Source organism: Anguilla rostrata, chromosome 2, assembly GCF_018555375.3.
Source record: "Anguilla rostrata isolate EN2019 chromosome 2, ASM1855537v3, whole genome shotgun sequence".
Taxonomy (NCBI): Eukaryota; Metazoa; Chordata; class Actinopteri; order Anguilliformes; family Anguillidae; genus Anguilla; species Anguilla rostrata.
This window is the reverse complement of record NC_057934.1, coordinates 42,439,254-42,459,843: the sequence shown is the minus strand read 5'-3', so window position 1 is coordinate 42,459,843 and position 20,590 is coordinate 42,439,254. Positions and strand designations below refer to the sequence as shown.

The following is a 20,590-nucleotide window of genomic DNA, read 5'->3' as shown; positions in this document are numbered from 1 at the left end:
GCTTCTGGGGATGTGTGGTAGTGAAAGGTTGTATACTGTTGTATAGCTGAAAAACAGGGACCAAGTTAACCCCAGAAAAACAGGAATAGTGGACAGTCCAGTAGTGAGTCTCAGTTAGAACAGAGAGACACAGAGTTATACAGAACCAGTGTAAAATGCCTTTTGGTTAGAATATGGAACAAAATGAATATCTCAAGGCTACAGTGAACTCTGTCTCTGTCCAGCGAGCGACATACGGTGTAGAACAGCTGTGGCAGGAATGGGCTCAGCATTCCTGCCCCTCCCAGAACTAAAGGAATCCAATGGCCATGGGCTTACTTAATACAGCTATGTGTAGAAAAAAAACCTTAATTCCCCATTTTTAAGGTCTGTGCTCATCATATCAATGTCACAAAGTATAATCCCACAAGAGATGAGCAATCACACAGGAGAGGCAATGACCCACATTGTTCGAAGGTAGCGGGAGCTATAGGTGAGCACTGTGTTCCAGTTTCCAATTTAGCGTCCTTATGACTTTCTTCAGCTGTGAAAATATACAACTAAAATGTGGTGAAGCCCAGTTACTAATGATTCTCATTCTTAGTGTCACATTCAGATTGCCCTCATTCTCATCTCTTCTTTTTAAAGGAACAGATAAAACTATCCACTGATGTGTTAATTGGGCTTTCAGCAGGCAGCCAGGCTATTTTAACAGTCTGCACGACATTAAGGGGCAAAGACATTCAAAATGTGATGCATTTTTAATTACTTACGCTGATAAAAGTGGAGGGCTTGGTGGTTAGAGGAACACTCATTTCAGAACATTCAACCTCTTCTGCCAAACGCCGGGACAATAATACACATGCAAATGAGCACTTTAGCTATCACAACTTTAATTCTGGTCTGCTTCAAAGGCTACAGAGAACCAACACACTAACAAAATCAAAATAAAAACACTAAATTTTAGTACAGTTTGTAAAATGGAACCTTAGGCATCCTTAATTTTCTTTTCTAGTTTTAAGGTTTCTAGTATATAACAGGTCTACATATGTATATTGTAAATTAACATACATATTCACAGGTGAAAAACAAGCTGAGTTGGTACAATCAGGACACAACTGAGGTAAACAGGTGGTCACCACAAAATAGTTAATCTATCCCTTGTCATCTTCTATATTATTGCACTATTTGGAAACACCAAGGCCTAAGGCAGAAATAGCACATATTCCTAAAACCCTGCAGGAGCGTGAATGGACAAGCAAACACAAGCAGGTGGCTGGGAGGACAGCTGGCACTTTTAAAAACTGAAACAATGAAGTGACTACAGAACATGAGTGAGGATGACAAAAACTCAAAGAAAAGTGATGGCATGCATGCTCACATGCACGTAGACACACACTCAGCCCACACCAGAGCCAAAGGAAACAAACTCCATGATCATTCTCCAAGAGATTTCATATTTCACATCGTGGGCCCTGTTTTAACAGTCAAGGCGCAATTGTCATACGCTAGCTCAAACACAAGATGCTGGTGCATTAGGCCGTATCCAACTCAATTTAAGTAATTTTGTGACACCAAGCTTCAGTGCAACTATAGCGAACTTGTGAAGAAGCTGGTTCAATAGGAATAAATTAACTTTGGGGGCGATGGAGGTTTGGTTTCATTATTGCCAATCAGAACGCCCCATTTCTTTCGCTTTAAAAAAAAAGAACATTACCGCCAAGCCAACTGCTAATTTCACCATGACTGAACAGCGAGCGGATTATGAGAACCTGAAGGGATAGTTCACTTTCCAAGGGCTTCAAAAAAAAAATTTTATTTAGATATTTCATTGGCACAGACACGTTTAATGTGTGATGAAGGACATTTCAGACATTTACAGAAGTTTTGGATGACACACCAGGTTTAAAATGGCAGGTACAGGGCATTTGGGGCTTTGTTGTCTAAAGCAAGAAAATTCAAGGAACACTTCTAGGAACTCCACAGCTTGTATTGACAGTATGCATGCAGAGGTTCTATATAAAGTAATGACTCAAATTATGGAAACACTACATACAGAGTTTGACAACTAATGCAACATTTTGGAACAGTCTCTCTTTTTGGCATAATAAATGTAATATGTAATAAATCTAATATCAACATAAAACTAAAATTAAGAAATTAGTTGCATTTGTGTTATATTCATTACACTTTCCTATATGTATTAGTTCATGCCTACATAATTGAGCAGTCTTATTTATCTTACTGTTGGAAATTTTATAATCAGCTTTTACATTTATTTCTTTGTACAGTATTTTTCTAAATAAAATGATAATATTGATACAAAGAAACCCTTTTTTGGCTTGTATATTTTACCACTTATGGTCAAGAAGATAACTATCCAAAATATATTTTTACAGATGAAAATAGCTCTGAGAAGCAACAACAGAAGACAGGGCACAGGTTTGAGAGTACTGAACTTCTTTAAGTGCAGTGTTTCCACTATTTGCGCCAGTAATGTATGTATACGAGTTGATTATTTTTCAAGACATTATGCTTAAAATCTTTGGTTGGAACTCTTTCCTACTGCACATGGAGCTTGAATGAGCTCAAGGAAAGAAGTACCGACACAGCATAAATATACTGATATTTATGTGTATAAATGTGAAAACATATTATAGTTCTGTTCCTATCTACAGCCTGGAAATACAATGCCCCTATACCTGCCATTATAAAGCAGAGAGGTCATCAGAAAGTGAATATCTGAAATATCATTCATTGCACATAAAACCATCTGAACAACCAAAAGAAAAAACATACACAAAAAAAAATCCCGGAACGTGATCTACCCTTTTATGTTCTGCAAAGCCATAAACAGAAGAAGAAATCTCAGATGTTTAGGAAAAAAAGAACATTTCAGAACAGTGGCATAGCTTTCCAGACATGAGGTGAGATCGCTGTCCCAGGCCACGGGGGAGGGGGGGGGGGGGATGAATGATGGGAGGACAGATGGGAAAGTGAGAGAAAAATCAATGATGAGTCAGACAAGGTGGAATAATGATCTGAGCTGCAGCTGAATGAGCTCATGTTCAGGAAGACAGGACAACAGGAAACATTAAACCAAGCTGCATTTCCCAAACCCATGGGGTGACTTGCTTATTTTTTGTGACTCCTATCACCTCCTGTCCATCACAACTGTTCTCTGCAGGCTGCTATTTCTAGTAAAACAAATGATTAACAAATGTATTTGTCCTTCCTTGTGTAATGTTTTAATATACATAGCCAGTACTTGTTTTTGCTACATACAGTGCATTTTTCTGGAAATCATCCCAAAACCCCACCCTCCCCTTTATCCCACCCTTCCCAGGTACCCATATCTTCTACTTCTAAGACACTAAAAATTTGATACTACTCCAGAGGTACTCCAACACAGCTGCTGTATTCTAGGAAGGAGGACCTACTGACTCTGTCCGTCCATGTGAGAGTTGCTAACAGATACTCCACAGCCTGTGATGAGTTTTTAATGGGATTCCAACTGTGCCTTTTCTATCCTAATTTACAAATGCATTCCATTTTGATCGCTACACTTACAGTTGGACAGTGAACAGCGCTACAGCAATGTAAACTCCAGTGGGTTTGACTATTCGTTTTCATAAAATGACAACGCATGTAATAACGGCTGTGTTTAAATGTAGCAAATGACTAGGGCCAGAAGTTCACTGTCCCAGAAAGAAACATATGGTAGGGTATAGAGTTTTAGTTTTGAGGGTAGGAAGTGGTGAGGGAGTAGGCAACTCCTTAAAGAATTTTTCATTACTCCAATTGCTTGTGCTTTACAAATCATTTTTGCATACTAAAACTGACTTTGGTCACACTCACTCATTCACGCACAGAGTAAACATAATTAAATTCCCTTATCCAAAATTGATGCCCCTGTAAATCAAGGGGAAAAACAGAAGGATAATTCTGTTCTGAGTGTGTCACTCAACAAGATACAAACATATGCTTTTCTATACTGGGAGATACAGTAGAACACCTCTGAGGCACAAGCCTGCAGTACTGATTTAGCAATGAGCAGTTACTGTACCTAACCACTGAGTGCGCATATACAGGTCTTTGTCATAGTTCCTTTCTCAGACAGTAATGAGATAACAGGTAGAACAAAGAACCCCAGAACAGGAAGTCTGCCCCTGAGTGCCGTCCTGAGATTGGTTTGACGTGATCAAACAGAGGAGAGCCTTATTTGGGTGCACATAAAACAGTATCAGAGCACAAAGGACACAGCGGACAGCTGTCTCCTAGGAAACTGCTACATTTGCGCTTCATGTTGTCGTGCCCCATTAAAGCCATCCCTTTCCGTGAAGGTTTTCCTCATCTGAAAGGTCCACTTGGTGGTTGGCTTGGAGATCGTATGGACGCCGTTTTATCAGTCAAAGTCAGAGCACCCCTGGAATCACTGGCCTTCCAAACAGTGGCATGCATTGTGAAGTACTTTACATGACCTAGTTAAGAAAGGCCTCCCCAAGGTGCAAGTCTTTATAGAGTAGAGTGCGTTTCTTTAAAACTCTCCTCTAGAAGTCCCCACTTGTAGGCAGGAAGTGTGGTTAATCAGCACACGCAGATTATTTGGGGATGAAGATTCAAAGGCATGTAGAGAACATTTCATATCATGATAAACTAGCATCAGAAAAAATGGGATGAACTACACTCTCAGAAGAAAGGGTTCTTTGGCTTGTCTTCATAGGGGAACCCTTTTTAGTTCTTTACACGACCCTCCACAGCTCCCAACAGAGCCCTTGCACTACACGGGCTCTATGCCGACACAGAGGAGCCTTTTGGAACCCTTTCTTCTAAGAATGTATCAAGCCAGCATGATGTTCCCTTCCCTGTTGAACAGATACTTTGAAGGGCACACCGTTTTGAATTCTAGCTGTAAGAAGGTTCCTACTGCAGACCCTGATGCCGCTACCCCTGAACCCGCCCTAAACCCCGCCCTCTCTGCTGTCACACACAGATCTCGATTGCTGTAGCCATCACCACCTGCCCTTTGCCCTTCTCCTGCCGCCCGGGGGAGTGGTGCAGGCTGGGGTCCAAGCGGGAGGAGTGAGGGTCCGAGAGGACGGTTCTCTTGAGGGGGGCGGGCCGGAGGCAGGAGGAGGAGGAGGCGGGCGGGGTGGAGGGCTCGGGGTGTCTGTGGCCGGGGCGGGAGGAAGAGGAGGAGCCGCTGCCGCAGGAGGCCACGCCCCGCTCGGACCGCTTGCCCCTGCAGGAGGCCCGGCGGCGCAGCTCGCTCATCAGCTCGTACTTGATGAAGTAGAAGACGTCCTTGACGCAGCAGCGCTTCTCGGGCTCCACGGCCAGCAGGCGCTGGAACATGCGCAGCGCGTCGTCCGTGAAGCGCCGCCACTGCGAGGGGAAGACTCCGGGCCGGCAGGGCCCGCGCTGCCACCGCCAGAACTCCTCGTAGAAGGCGTCGGAGGGCAGCGCCGCCTCCCAGGGGAAGTTGCCGGTCAGCATGCAGAAGATGAGCACCCCGAAGGCCCACACGTCCAGGCTGCAGTCCACCAGGAAGCCCTCGGCACGGCTGGCCTGGCACACCTCGGGCGCCGTGTAGGGGATGGTGCCGCTGATGCGCTTCACCCGGCTGCCCACCCGCCGCGTCATGCCGAAGTCGGCCAGCTTGATGCGCCGGCACTCGCGGTCGAACAGCAGCACGTTCTCCGGCTTGACGTCCCGGTGCACCAGGCTCTTGCTGTGCATGAAGTCCAGAGCCAGGCCCAGCTGCTGGATGCAGCGTTTCACCATCTCCTCCGGCAGGCCAACCTGGGGGGGGGGCGGACCAGAGGGGAGGGGCATCGTGATTACATCGGCCTCATTTACATTCAGCCATCTCATTCTCTCCTCTTACACACTGGCCTTCCGCATCATTCTGTAGTCATGTAAGTTCATAGCAAACAGAAACAAACTGATTGCTTTAATATCCTTATTGCAATGCACACAAAATTGGGTGTATGGACAGAACTCATTTCGGACTGAAAAACAGACAAACAGATTATACGGATTACAAAAAATGACAAACAGATAATATATCAGCATTATATTCAGAGTGTTGTGATATTCAGTAAGATGATATTCACTGGAACGACCTATGGTGTATGCTTAATAATGACATTGGCTTTAGCATTTCCAGTCCCTGGATTCCCAATATGATGTGACATAAAGACAATCCCTTACACCTGAGAAAAGACTACTAGGCAGCCCCAACAGACTCATTAACTAAAGGGTGCAGCTGTACTGTCAAAGGATCCTCCTGGGTTATCAGAAGCCAGACATCAGGTGATATGAACCTGCGGGGATGAGCTGTACCTGTGGGGGGATGATGTCAAACAGGTCTCCAGCTGGCGCGTACTCCTGGCCAAACACATAACTCTCTTCCGTCTCGAACAGCACGTCCAGCACTTTGATGATGAAGGGGCTGCAGCTGAGGTCGCTGGTTATGCTATACTCTCGCAGGAAACTCTTGAGCTTGGTCTTGTTCTTGTTGACAAACTTCAGGGCCAGCTTGGTACCTGAGGCACACAAACACAAAACACCGATAACCAGAGCCGCTCGGCCACAATGCAAACACCGACCCACATTTCTGGCGAGACTGTTACCGGCAAACACCTTAACAACCTGAAAGGCCAGGGGAGCCATTAGAGAGCTGGTGGGAAACTACTTATTCCACACAGCCATCCTATTTGTCGGCGCAATGAAAGCGAAGCAAATCCTAAATGCCATTACGCTCGCAGCGCCGCCGCCGCTATTGGATTGCGAGGCGGAGAGAAAGATCCCCACTGACACGGGCCAGCGTCGCCTCCTTCGTCAGCTGTCACGTTCGCCATCTGCCGCTGCTTCGGAGCGGCTAATAAGGTGCGCAGCCGCCGGCGCGGAGGCTCGGGGAGAAAGGGTCCTGTGCGCTAACGCCACGCGACATCGCCTGGATTGCCATCAGCCCCTGACGGCGCCTCCCTTCCCTTAGCAAATATCACAGGGGTCCGTCTTGTCACTACGGATTCCGCCGAACATGAGGAGGAGGAGGAGGGGTGAGGAGCGTCGCAGGACTGTCGCGCCCCGCTGCCTGTTACCGCCACCGTCCTCTCACTCGAGGGTGGGCTGACCTCCCACAGCACAGCGGAAATCGAATCGCTCTTTCCCCCTACGCCTGCCGCGTTCGCTGAAAGAACCGGCAGCACATCGGCGGTCTGAGGGTCCATGTTATATTAGGCATTACGCATCACCGCGCTCTGAATGACAGACGGGCGTGGGGAGCCCCACCCGCGCAGATCCTTGCCCTCGGTACTCACCCTGCGTGCGGTGCGCCACCAGGTCCACCTTGCCGTACGTGCCCTTGCCCAGTTCGCGGATGTGCTCGTAGCGCTTGTGTATGTCGGCGGCGGAGAGCGAGCTGATGGCCAGGGCCTGCATGTCCTCCACGGGCACCCCGCAGCAGCCCATCTTGCCCGTGGGGGACCCGCCCGCGCAGCCCCCTCCTCCCGCTGGAGACAGGCTCACCTTGGAACAGTGGGACAGACTGAACACAGAAGATCGGGGGTCACGCGGCGGCGGCTACCACACCCTCAATTATTCACAGTCCCAGGTGCTGCGCTGAAGGATTCCTGCTGTCGTGTTCTGTAAAGCTAACAAATGGGACTGCATGTCCCATTACTAACTTCCCTGCTCTGCTCCTTCCCTCTCCCTCCGCATCCTTTCTTTGTCCTTTGTCCTCTTTTCTCTCTCTCTCTCTCTCTCTCTTTCAATTAAGATTACTCAGCTTTCCTTGCACAGATAGTGATAAATACTGCAACACTGACAATCAGCTGGGGAAAGAGAGAGAAGAAAAAACATGCGATTAGAGCTTCATTTCTTTGGCTGCTAGATCCCGTAACAAAATGCAAAATTACTGTACATTTCCAGCATTCCTTGCCTCTGGGCTTGGATTGTGTGTATGTTGTGGGGGGCATATTGTCCATAATATTTTGTTTTAGCAAACACAGCAACCAACCACTTGCCTTTCTACCACTGTATTGTTTGACATGGACAGCATAAGAAATTAGTGCATTGCTTTGCTGAGGCCAAACATACAGCAAGACCAGCTAGGATATAAACTGCTTATTTCACATCTCAGTTTGACTTTGGTGTTTATTTATAAATTAAATCGAAAGAAATGAGGACACAAAAAGCCAAAAGAAAAACAAAGCCCCTGCCCGCTGCCTTTCATCCCTCTGTCATAATAAAGACACCATGCCACTGTATTATGTCTTCCATGCGCTGTTTTCAACAGAATATGACATGCACCAAAGTCAGGCTTAATCACATTACATTGCTGAGGAAATGGAAAACAAATACATATCCCTCTTGCAGAAAATTATTTTGAATAAAGCAATTTCCTTTCGTGAATCTCATTAGATTTCCTAAGCTATAGATGGATATAAGCAGCACCTCAAAGCAGAGGATATTAATAAATAAGCGCTGGCAGACTATATATAGATGTCCCCAACAGCAAAGTGTCATTTGGGGAAGTAATCAATGTTTGCAGCGTAAAATGAAGCAGAGGGAGGATCAGAAATAGAGCATTTGAGCCTTCAAAAACATAACTCGACAAAGAGTGGGCTAGCCTTTTAGCCAGCTCAAATTCAACTAACACAGATTTAACAAGGCTTATGGTTTCAGCAGTAAGGCCAATAAACATCTAAAGAGGAAAGCAGTACAACAGGATATTATTCAGCAGGCTTTAATGAAAGTGTCATCGGTGAACTACGAACCTGTGTGTCGACGTGTGTGTGTGTATGTGGGTGTGTGTGTGTGTGTGTGTGTGTGTGTGTGTATGAATAAGCGGGAGGGATTAAACAAAAGTCTTGTTTGTTATTCATGTCATGATTGTGGTCTCAGGGAACTGGCCGTTCTGAGGTGAAGTGGGGAGGGGGGAGGGATTCCGGGAGGCGGGCAGGACAGCGGCAGTAGCTGAATGAAGGGAGCCAGTGTGTGAGGCGGCCCCCGACAGAGCAGCTGCAGCCTCCGGGCCCTCCCCCGTGGCTGTCAGCCCTCTTCAGGACGCAGCGTGCTCCTCTCGCTGCTCGTTCAGAAAGGTTATCTTCATGTCTTACAGTCCCGACAGCACGTAGCCCGCCCGGCGTGCCCAGCGGCTGCTGTATCACTGCACTAAAGCAAGTCCTCATTCCGTACAGCTCTTTTCATCCTTTCTAAGCGTCTCCATCGGTCAAGGACAAAAAAAAGCGTTAAATTACTTCCGGCTGCAGTGCCTAAATTCAGAGGGAAGTGCCTTTTGTATATTTTATGCTCTCGGTGAAATATGACTGATAAGAATAGACACTTCCATCCGGCCAAGACGCGGCTCTTGGTTTGAGGCCAACGGGAGCGTTAACCGTGAGGGCTGCAGCTGTGCTAAGAACAGCTGCAATGTTCATGGCTGTTGTGAAACCAGGGGGAATTCAGGCTCTCTTGCATGTAGTTCAGACCAGGTCAGGGCAGACCTTTCACAGTCAACTCAGACATGCTCAGTAAACCTGGGAATGGGAGCACTTACTTCAACGGATTTCCCATGAGGACAAAAATGAAAATGTAAAAGTTTGAATCTACAGCAAGGAAAAATAAAATTTTCATAATCCGTGCGAAGTGTACGAAAGACTAAGAGGGGAAAACACTCCCAAAACTCTTCTGAATGGCTAAGCGATGCTTCCGAATATACTACTTAAATAATTAGACTGTTGTTTTCTATCACTGCACTCCTCATTAGCATCGACTTGTTTTTCATTTCTGTTTATTTCAGAGTGTGCTATGCTTAATCTTTTACATCTTTATGCATTATACAGCTTAACCACTGACATCTGCATTTTATCTCCTCAGAGCCCTGCAGGGTAACAACAGCACACAAACAAGCTCTGCAGCAGCCACTGGAGATTTTAATTCCAATTAAACTGCACTATAGGCCACTGTTGCTTAACTGCTACAGCCACAAAAAAACAGAGGGACTGTACCTAAGGTGCTGAGGCTTAACAAGTTTGATCAGTGTCCTTGACTTATTGAATGCACACCCTTCCTATGGTGCATGATACAAAGGACTGCTGTAGAGTCACATTGTAGAAACGAGCATACTATATGTACTGAATCTGCTATAATTGCACCAAGGGCCATGGGGGAACTGGGAAGCTGGCACGTTTGCTTCGAACATATTTCCACAAAGAGAATGCATGAATGTTAACAAATTCAGTGAATGGGCAGGTTCCTACAATAAGGAAAAAAGTAATAGCAAGTAATACAATGGGTAAGTAGCAATAGTGCTGAATTTCTGCCCCACATTATTCTTGTAGCTAATTATGCTAATTTATATACTTTTTATATAGGGTTTTTCAAGACACAAATGCATGTGCACTGAATAATAATGCACTCATGGTGGGCACCTTATTTACATTCTCAGCCTGAAATGAAAAAAAGACCACAGTGCACATGCATGTAGTATGTATAATAAACTCCAACTATGAATACTATATTCATGTTCAGTTTAATATCTGAAGATGGACACTATATTTCTGAACTTCCAATCTGGATTGTTTCCATTCTATATTTGTTGCTTTTTTACATAATCCAATAAGTAATGTATGTTACAAACTGCTCAAAAGATTTCCTGGCAGCATGTTCTGATAAATTACTGTAAAACAAGACTGGCCTACTAAATAATGACAGTGAGAACGTGTTTATAAATAATGAAACGACCTCTCCCATCTGTCCATATATATGATTCATATAGGGCACCGAGTCTGGTTGGCTTGTGTATAAACTGAGATTGAAATGGTCCAACAGGCTGTTGCAATGTGTTCCTGCAACAGCCCGACAGTAAGTGCTGTTTTACTGTCTGCTGCATGCCAAGCAAGCTGCCCTGCATATGCAAAACATCCTCTGTGGTACTACCGGAGATTCCCCTCTAAAAGCCCAAAAGTACAGCAACAGTTGTCTTCTCTGTTTTAAGGGACAAGCTAGCTGATCCAGCAGTCTGAACAACAGCCGCTGGGTAGGTTCACAGAGTGAAGATACATATATCAAAGGGTAAACAGGCTGTCATACTGCATGGTAATACTGCTACTCAGGCCTGGAACCTTTGATAACAGCCAATGAGGAAGGCTTCCTCTAGCACAACGAGTAAAGCTAAGATCTGAGGACTTCCCCTTTAATTAACTTATTACCTCTGTGTGAATGTACCCTTATGTGTGACATTTCACTGTTATATAATTGTAATATCCCTCATCGTATTAATATCAGATTCCCACAAAGCTTTGAGGGGTTTGGCCATGAGGTCTGCTTTCAAATTTGTCAAAAATGTGAACATTTGCACAAGAAAATCACTGGACACAAGTAGCGTGAATAGCATGCACAGGGAATTATGGGAGTAAGATGAATCCCTTCTCAATGAAAAAGGGTGATAATCAGGTTTACAAGTGTAGCTGACTGTACTGCAATGGACTAATGGTCAGCTTTCTCACAGCTCTGATCCAAACTCTCATTATACCCGAGGAAAGAGCTGTCACTCTGTAGGACACCTGCAGTTTTATTCAAAACTCCACCCAGGGTTGCTTGTTAACCCAGGTCTTCTTCCACCTCCCAGCCAGGCCTCGACAAACAGGAGATTATACAGCTCATAAGACTTTGCTTCTGCTACACCATCTTTAGCCTAAAAAGCATCCAGAATTCTAGGTGTTAATGGGCCCCTGAGACTCAGTGACCTGTATTGGAATATTCACTAACCTGAGAAAGACACAAAGAATGTGGCTAGGTTGGAGAGCTTTTTTTGGTTGGCACTTTTCCTGAGACTTTTACAGCAAGACCATTTGTAGTGTTTTTTGCTCATCCAGAGCCCTGCTGTAGATTGAGGTTTACATGCTTTTATTTCAGTCATGAGACATCATGTAGACTCGAGCAGATTTTAATGAGCTGCACAATGATGTAAGCCTTGGCTCTGACCTTTGCCTCAGCCCATGTGAACTGCCCTGGTTTGGGAAGAAAAGGGCTGGTAGTAACTGTAGCAAGCAATGCCACTCGCCCAGTTGGGAACAGCCAATTTAGCAGAGGCTGCAGAGGAGGAAGGAGAGTGACACCTACCTGCAAGTTTTTATTATGCTCATTCCCCCTTTTTCTTTCCCAATACAGAAAGCTCAGTTGTACTGTGTGCATAACAACGCTCATTGCTGGAATCTCTGCCACTGATCTTGGCAGAGCGCAGACAAGCACATGCCCGAGCATGCGATGCCAAGCAACACTTACCACACCACAGCTCACAAGTCAGGCTTGCACGGAAATGAGGCACTTCAAGTGCGGCTTAACAGGTGGACTTGCAGGTGCCTGATTGACCAGTGGAGGTCGCTAGGGAGCTACAGATCCATGCTGACTGAGCCCTCCCTAACCCCGGGCACCGTTGCTGCCAATTATGCATCATCCTCCTGTTCCGGGCCATTCATGCACTATAACTAGACTGGCACAACCCAGCAGCCCACCAGCAGATTCAGTTTAAATATAAACCTATGCATAGTCAGAAGAACATCTTCAAGCAATCTGCAGTTCTGATGATTAGCTGAAAGAATTGCCATGGCCATGGACATGCTGCCTTGACTTAATGTTTAGTAAACAGTGTCAACACTGCATGCAGTATCGATCCTCTAATGGGCTAATAGGTACTTTTTATAGCTGAAAACCATAAATGAAGTTGCAATTATAAGACAACATTTAAAAAAGGTATATAAAAGGTAATACTAATTAAGCTACAGCACTGTTTGTTCTGAGGATTATTAAGGCTATTTGCCAGTAGGGCCTGGCAGAAGGGGAAAGCACATTTTGAACATTACTTTAATAAGTGCCTTTTGTGCAAGGAGGATACATCCTACAGTTAATTTGAAATGTAATGCTTTGAACATTCGGTTTAGCCCCCCCCCCCCCCCCAGCACTAATTTATTTCAAAGAAAGTTCTCTCTCTCTCTCTCTCTCTCTCTCTCTCACACACACACACCACACACACCACACACACAGATCAATCCCAACCACCAGTCACAAGATCCTAACCATGCTGACTGCTCAACCTACACCACTGGGCATGCCTCTCCTCTGCCCTCCATCTTACCCAACCTCCAATAAGCCCAAGTGCACCAATTAAGAATGGGCCATATCTGCCAGGTTGCTAGGTTACAGGAAATAAGGGAGCAAAGAGCAAATTCAAAGATAAAAGAGGTTTGCTTGAATTTTTAACAGAACCCAGACTAAGGAAAGACTAAGCAAAGACAAAGAAACAACACCAGCAGCCTCTCCTCCAATTTTCTTCATTTAATCAAAGAAAACAAGGTGAGAAACCAGAAACGACACAACACTGACAGAATATGTTTTGACTGCCATGGAACTGGCAAACAGACAATGTACAAAATCCCATGTGAGTTCTGGGAGCTGGCCTCAGGTATGTCAGCATCTAGCTGTAATAGATGTGTAAAATTACCTCAAGACATTGTGAGACATTTTACCAGACAAAGTGATGATAGATGGAGGACTTACAGTACCATGCTGCTGACACTGCTGTAGCTACAAACTGCACAGACTGGGTACTTTAAGAGCAACTGGCCCCAGAGGGGAAACAGGTCTTAGCAGGATGGATCATGCTGTGGATCCCATGAGATTAGGAATATAAGGGATAGAATTAATTTGAGCTTAATTCCACTTTATAAGATTTTCTCAATGCTCCATCCATGCGATTTGGCATCTATTCCTATGGCTTACAAAATCATAATAAAAAGATTTTTTAGCAAAGCTCTCTTCCATATAGGTGCAAGGATATCTTTAGGCATGTACTACATTTTTCTCATATCAGTAGAACTGGAACGTGCATCATAGAATGTGACAGCTACTGAAATTGCTTTCAGACAGTATGGAAAATATTGATCAATATAGTGCCACCTTAAATTGACGAACCCAGAAATTAAACTATGCGGCAATGGGCATGTTCTTCCTCTTGATCAGAGAAATATTTACTGCCTAAAACATAAATATCAAGCACCATCCGCTGCCAGGCAGAATTTCATCCTTTTTGCCCCGACCTCTCTTTGTCCATGACTTCCGTCATCCACCCTCCTCACACACAAAAGCATCCAAGACTGTCCTTTCTGCAGGTCTGCCACTTAACATCTGAAAACACCGAAGATCTGAATTTCCACAGTGCACTTTATTACTGCTTTCCAATATTGTACTAGAGGCATGGCATCCAAGTGTTTTTTTTCGTACTTATGGAAATAACAATCCTTACTTATGTGTTCCAACTTCAAAATTTGCTTTGGCAAACCGGAAATGGAGATGCTATCTGTGCTCCAGGCTCTCAAAGTAAGAATGGAAAACACATTATTCTGGTATGTGTTTTTGCACCCCATACTCACAGTGTCAACACTGCTTTCTAATGCTAAACTGGACCTTGATTCTCATCAGCCCTGGTTCCCTTGCTACCAGTGATCAAGTGTAAATAACAGGAGACTGAGTGCAAATGAGCTACAGCCACAAGAGGCTCAGCACAACTCTGGGCTCACTCTCAATCTATTTTTAAATGGCTGTCCAGTAGGGGGCGCTCATGGGCTGGCTGTATTTCGGACCAGAACCTCAGCAGGTCATTTACACTAAATGCCCTTTTCCCAGCCGAGGTTTGTTTATTCCTGATGATTTTCAACTGTGCTCACCACTCACGATCTTCCAACCGCAAGTGCGACCAACAACAGTGTTTGCGTTCAAAGGTAATGATACTGAACTGCAGTGGGGAGCACTGGTACTTGAAGAATAACAAAAAAGAACAAACCAGGTGAGGTGTAGCCATGGACTGGAGGTTTGGTTTTTTTGGTATTACTTACTCATGACCCAATCTCTCATCCAAAACTCACAATTCAGCAGTTCTAAAAACTACATTGCAAGTATGAAACAAGATTTTTTTCTGAAAGTGCAAGAACAAAGAACAGTGATGATTCCACAGAATTTGGGCCACTTAACTTTCTGTATGGGAAAGGTCCAGCTGCACGCCATAACATAGTTATGTTTTTTTTCCTGCACTGACAAAGGCACTCCATGTTCTAGAAACAAGCTGTATGAAAAAAAACTGGGCTCTCAACCTGAGGTTTAAAAAAATCCCTTTCTGTAAAACTGTGCATGCTGCTCTGTTTTTCAGAGCCCACAAGTGACCAATTTCTGCTGTGAACAGCATAGCACCAGCACAGTACAGTAATCCACGCATCAAAAACCGAGATGCCCACCAGTTAATCCACATTCACCATTTTATGTTCAGAGAAAACATGGTTATGTTTAGAGAAAAAGAAAACCCTGACTTCCTTGTTCCTGATGGTACTGAAGTCATGCCTCAAGACCAAAACTGGCTCTCACAGCAGATCTCCACAGGAGATTTTCTTACTCCTGAAGGACGAGCTCTGGGAAACCTGGAATCGATACAGCGAGTGAAGCCCACAGAGCGTGAACAGACACGGCGTCCATGTCAATGCACTATCAATGCAGCCCCTCTGTGCAGCACAGAACTGAGCCTACAGACCCTGCAGTCAGGGCAGAAACTGACATGATACAATGATCAGCAGAGAAAGTAACTCAATCCCCTTCTTGTACATTACAAATTTTTTTTTTTGTTTTTTTTTTGGGGGGGGGGGGCTGCGTTGTAGAGCTGAAGCGAGATGTAGCCCATGTGTCATTCCACGTTTACACGTTACATGCAGCTCATCTACTCATCATTGTTTCCTCACTGTCTATTCCCCCCTCCCTGTACTGTTCTGTCTTTTTAAACGGCAATGAAGATCTGCCCCGCTGTTAATGATTAATGGCCCCTCTCTTATTATGTTTAATTTGATGTGCGGAGCACACGAAACATGCCTCTAACTCTTGTACTTATTTGATTAGGCGCTTGTCTGTATTCAGGACCAGCCCTGGATTACACTGCCGCGTGGGAGAGGGTACAAGAATGCCTTCGGTTTCCCACATTCAAGAATGATTTGGTGCCAAATAAGTCAACTCGAGCGCCAGGAAAACATTTGACATGGGAGAGGAATGATGAGTAACTCCACAGCAAGCCAACCAAATGTAAAAATAAACCACTGTTAATCTACAGCGTCTCATTTTAATGAAACACTTTCACAGATGATTCCACTTGCCGTGTCTGCCTGCAAAACCTACAGATCACACCTAGGCCTTCAGGACCTCAGAACTGCACTTCATTCCCAAATTTCCTGTGAGAATATTAGCCAGAATTGCCAAAACAAACAATGAAACAAACAAGCAAACAAATGCATACATAAATAAATAAAGCACTGTTATGAGACAGTCAATACTGAACCCGGCATATTAAAAAATTGGCCTACTTTGCTGTATTTAATTTGGCAACAATGCATCAACAATCAATAAATTAACACTGACAGCAGTGCATAGGAACTTTTATTGTACGGTGTAAGTTTCCACTTCGCCTTATCATTTCCCCGAAGTCTGAAGTGTATGAGCACTTAGAGGGAAAACAAATGTAGTGTAATAAGAGAAGGCCAAGCAATACTCACTGAACTACCAGGAGGGGAATAATGTCTGGCTTTCTCAAATATATTCAGTCTCAGACAATATGCTGGCGAGCACCAGTGCTGGCTGGAGAAAACACACACTAAGGTGGTTATTTCTTCGCTCGGCGGCACGGAGCCTATTACACTTCAAATTAGTAATATGGACCTGAGATCAATGGGTTCTGCCTTTATGCTCTTTCAGGACTACAGTACTCATTATGCCACTGATCGATGGCGACAGCAATCACATGCTGTCTGATTGTGTCCTGTGCACGCAGTGACACATCAAAGACTTTCCCTTTTTCCTCACATGCCCCCCATTGGTTCAGAGAGAACTACCTTCAACTGTTACAAGTGCAGAATCTCTCACCTTCAAGTGCTGATTAATACACACCTGTTCACACTCACTTTTTTCCAGAATGCGGCCCTGTGTACTGTGACGTAGCTCTTTAAGTTAATATTTCCCACTGTGATTATAGAGATGTGAAGTTTATCCTCATCTTATAGATCATCTTATGGCACCAAATAAAGATTGTAATTAAAGGTAACATGGCTTTTATAGACCATTGTTAGGCTTTACATTCAAATAGTCTTTATGTATAATAGCATATTGCTCTTAAGGACAATTTCTACAAATTGTTTTTTTTTTTCCATTTATATTTATTGTAAGTACTGTTTTCCACATTTTTCATTTCATTTATTGTATCGGAGTTGTTTTTCTGTCTGCTATATTAGTCATGGAAGTCAATTCAGGAAAAAAGTGTATGACAAATAACATTATTATAATTGTTGTTGTTATAATAATAATAATAATAATTATTATTATTATTATTAGTAGTAGTAGTAGTAGTAGAAGTAGCAGTAGTAGTACCCAGATGAATAGTATTGTCATAATAACAATGCCAAATGAGGATCATATGGGCAAATAACATACAAGAATAAGCATCAGCATAATCATATAAACAGAACCTAGACTTGCTGGTTTTTTCTCTTGTTAAATTCAAACTGTCTCTACATTTGAGCAATCATGTACAGCTGACAGCAATCACAATGATCTTTGGCACAATGGAAAATTGCTCTTACAGCTGGGACACAGTCACAGGGTTTACTCATTGCCCTCTTGTGGACACATGGCCAAAGATCTGTCTGTCACTACAGGTAAACCCTGCAGATTGTCCTTGTTGCTACACAACCAAAATTCTACCCAGAATAAAGAATTTAAACCTTTGGATAGACGTTGAATATATTATGCTTGTTTCATACTAGGCCTTTTCACAATGTGCAATTTGAAAATCAGAACAAGTTTTTGTATGGAAATCTAAAATTTAATCATTCCAATGAAATAGTACAGAAGACCTTTTGTGCATCTGTTCCTCAAATGTTTGCCAAGTTTCAGAAGCAAACATAAATTCACAACAGGGAGGTCTGTTATGTCACAGAAAATCTTCAGCCAGATTCATTCAGCTCAAAGACACAAACTCAGATTTAACACAGATTTAACGAAGCTCTGTGCATAAAATGCTTGCTTGTATATTTGGCTACCTTAACACAATATGGAGGACAATGCTCAATTGCACGATTGCACGGAGTCTCGTCTGAAGCTACCCTATCACATATAATTAAACTATTTAAACGCACGCACGCGCGCGTCCGCACACACACACACACACACATAGACTCAATATTCACTCATGCAATTATTTCGCAAATCTTTCCAAATCCTCATACGCATGCAGGATACTATCCAGTTGTCTAGTTATGCACAGATCTGGCACTGCGATACTAACATTAGAAACATCATTTGGCAATTGTAGCCCAATGAAAGCCAAACAGGAAAGACAAATCTTTATTTTATCATAGAAAACAAAGGCAATTTCGAGTATTCACGCTGTAACGTTAAAACTGTAGGCTACACTAAGTAGCTTGTAATTCATAAGAGAAAGAAAAGTGACAATATCGAAGTAGCCTACATTAGATGTATCGGTTTAATTATTACGTTAAAGTGTTGAGCTTAGCAATAAATAAATAAATAAATAAAACAAACAAAAAACACGTCTCGTGGATTTATACGGCCAATACGCCAACACAAGCAAGTTTAAGTCATAATTGGTTAGAATTTACAGTTTATGCCTCTTCAAGTTTTCTGAACGGTCTGACATTGTCTAATACATTTGAAAATAATGCGCAGGGGTATTCATTTAATAACTTACACAGGATAAGTGATTGTGGTCATGCGGCCAGCCTACATAAATCAACAACATTTAAATAACTGGTGATTGATATAGTCTATCTGCTTAACAAAAATATTTTGTTATAGTTCTTACTCAGCTCAAAATGTTACGTGGAGCGAGGAACTTTAATACAAAACACGAACGTGCAAAAGATTAATCGAACGACCCCCATGGTCTCCTCACCTGCTGGCGACCTGTCTTTCTCCCCCATGGTCCTGCATTCACTCGCCGCTCTAGGGGCACCTTTGCTCGTTCACTGACCTGGTACTTCCCCGGTGATCAATGGCAATGCTCCAAAATGCTCCTTATTTCTTATGCCTTCAGTTAATCTGGGTCAAAGCGTTCATATGGAACAGTATTGTCAAATGTACAGGATGTGCAGGTAGCCTATTAGGCTCGATGTACTTGTTGTAGAATATATCTAATTATCAGAGTTCTCAGAAGAGCATTAATAATTTTCGAAATGAGAGGAATTCGTTTTAGCTAAATATTTATAAAGCACCAAATGATGTTCTCCTTATGCATTTGCACCCTTTATGAGTGCAAAGGAGATGAATTGCGACATGCATACAGCGCTCTACCATTGCGCGTATCCTCTGTGCTCTTCGCTTGATTGTCTGTCTTTGTACTCACGCTCTGCCGAGTTCAGGTTGCGAGTGCGCGGTCCAATATTCCGTACTATTTCTTAGCGGTTACTTGAATCGGGTCACTTCGTTGTTCGTAGGAGATGCCATCATGTGAACTTGTTCATTTCATTACAATTTTCAGAAGCACCTTTGTGTGCCAAATTCCGTGCGTTAAATCACAGTGGTGGCAACTGTCCACAGTAGATGTATTAACATTCGAAGCGGAGCAACCTCGCCCCCTTGTCAATCTGCTTGCCTGCGCGAGGCTGTCCTGGATTTTCGTCTGTGGGGCTGAAGACCCAGTTCAGTTCTTCAAAGACATAACCCAGTTTGCATTTATCCTTAAAATTAACAGGAAAAATAGAACAAATAATGTCCATCAAACCCCAGTTTTGAAGAACCTCAATCCAATTAAATTCTGAGTAAAATGTCTAGTAATTCAATATCTCTGGTTTTCTACTGATTTTGTGGACATCACCTTGATTCTTATCAGTTTAACGTTTATTACTGTTTACGTTAGTCTCGTGTTCTTATTTCATTCATTACAGAATTTAATTTCTGTTCCTTTTCATTGTTCATATGTCTCATGGTCTCCACCTTCCGGCGATTTGACGAGCGTTCACGTGCACTGGGTCCTAGTGCCGGGTGACAGTTGTAAGAAACGCAAATTGGATAGCGGGAATCCGCGTTTGTGCCCTGCTTGTTGTTTGTGTTATATTCTGTGAAATGCAGGTCAAATGTATTAGTGATAGATTTCCGCAATGTTAAAACAAATGTATAAATGACTAAATTAAACTAAGTATTGTAGATTATAGAAGCAGCTGAATCGAATAGCTTCTAACTTAAGAGGACCATGCCAAAAAGAAAAAAAAATAGATCCGACTGGAGAATTTAACCACTTTACAGAGATAGGTATATTGACATCAGTAAGTAAACCCTCCCAATCATATGTGTCACCATCACTGGTGTCAGGGAGTTGCTAATGATCAGAAGGAATCTGTATGACAATGACCCCCCAGGGCCAAAGCACAGGCACACAACCACAAGAACAAGGAGGAATCAACCGACTCCTCTAGGTGGAACAGAGAAAGAATAGGAACCTGCCAGTGCAGAGAAAGTGCTCTGGGTTTAATAATGCCCTCCAGATATTCCCCTCATTCTTCCA

The 20,590-nt window shown here is 43.5% G+C and overlaps 1 protein-coding gene across 1 annotated transcript; it reads right to left on the bottom strand.

Moving 5' to 3' along the window:
- Window positions 1-852: 852 nt before the first annotated feature.
- sbk1 (SH3 domain binding kinase 1) lies at window positions 853-19,980 on the bottom strand. Its single transcript, XM_064322325.1, is given in 6 exon segments — window positions 853-5,043; window positions 5,046-5,210; window positions 5,212-5,781; window positions 6,325-6,527; window positions 7,305-7,531; window positions 18,983-19,980. Coding segments are annotated over 6 exon segments (1,284 nt in total). The 5' UTR covers window positions 19,021-19,980; the 3' UTR covers window positions 853-4,962.
- Window positions 19,981-20,590: the final 610 nt, after the last annotated feature.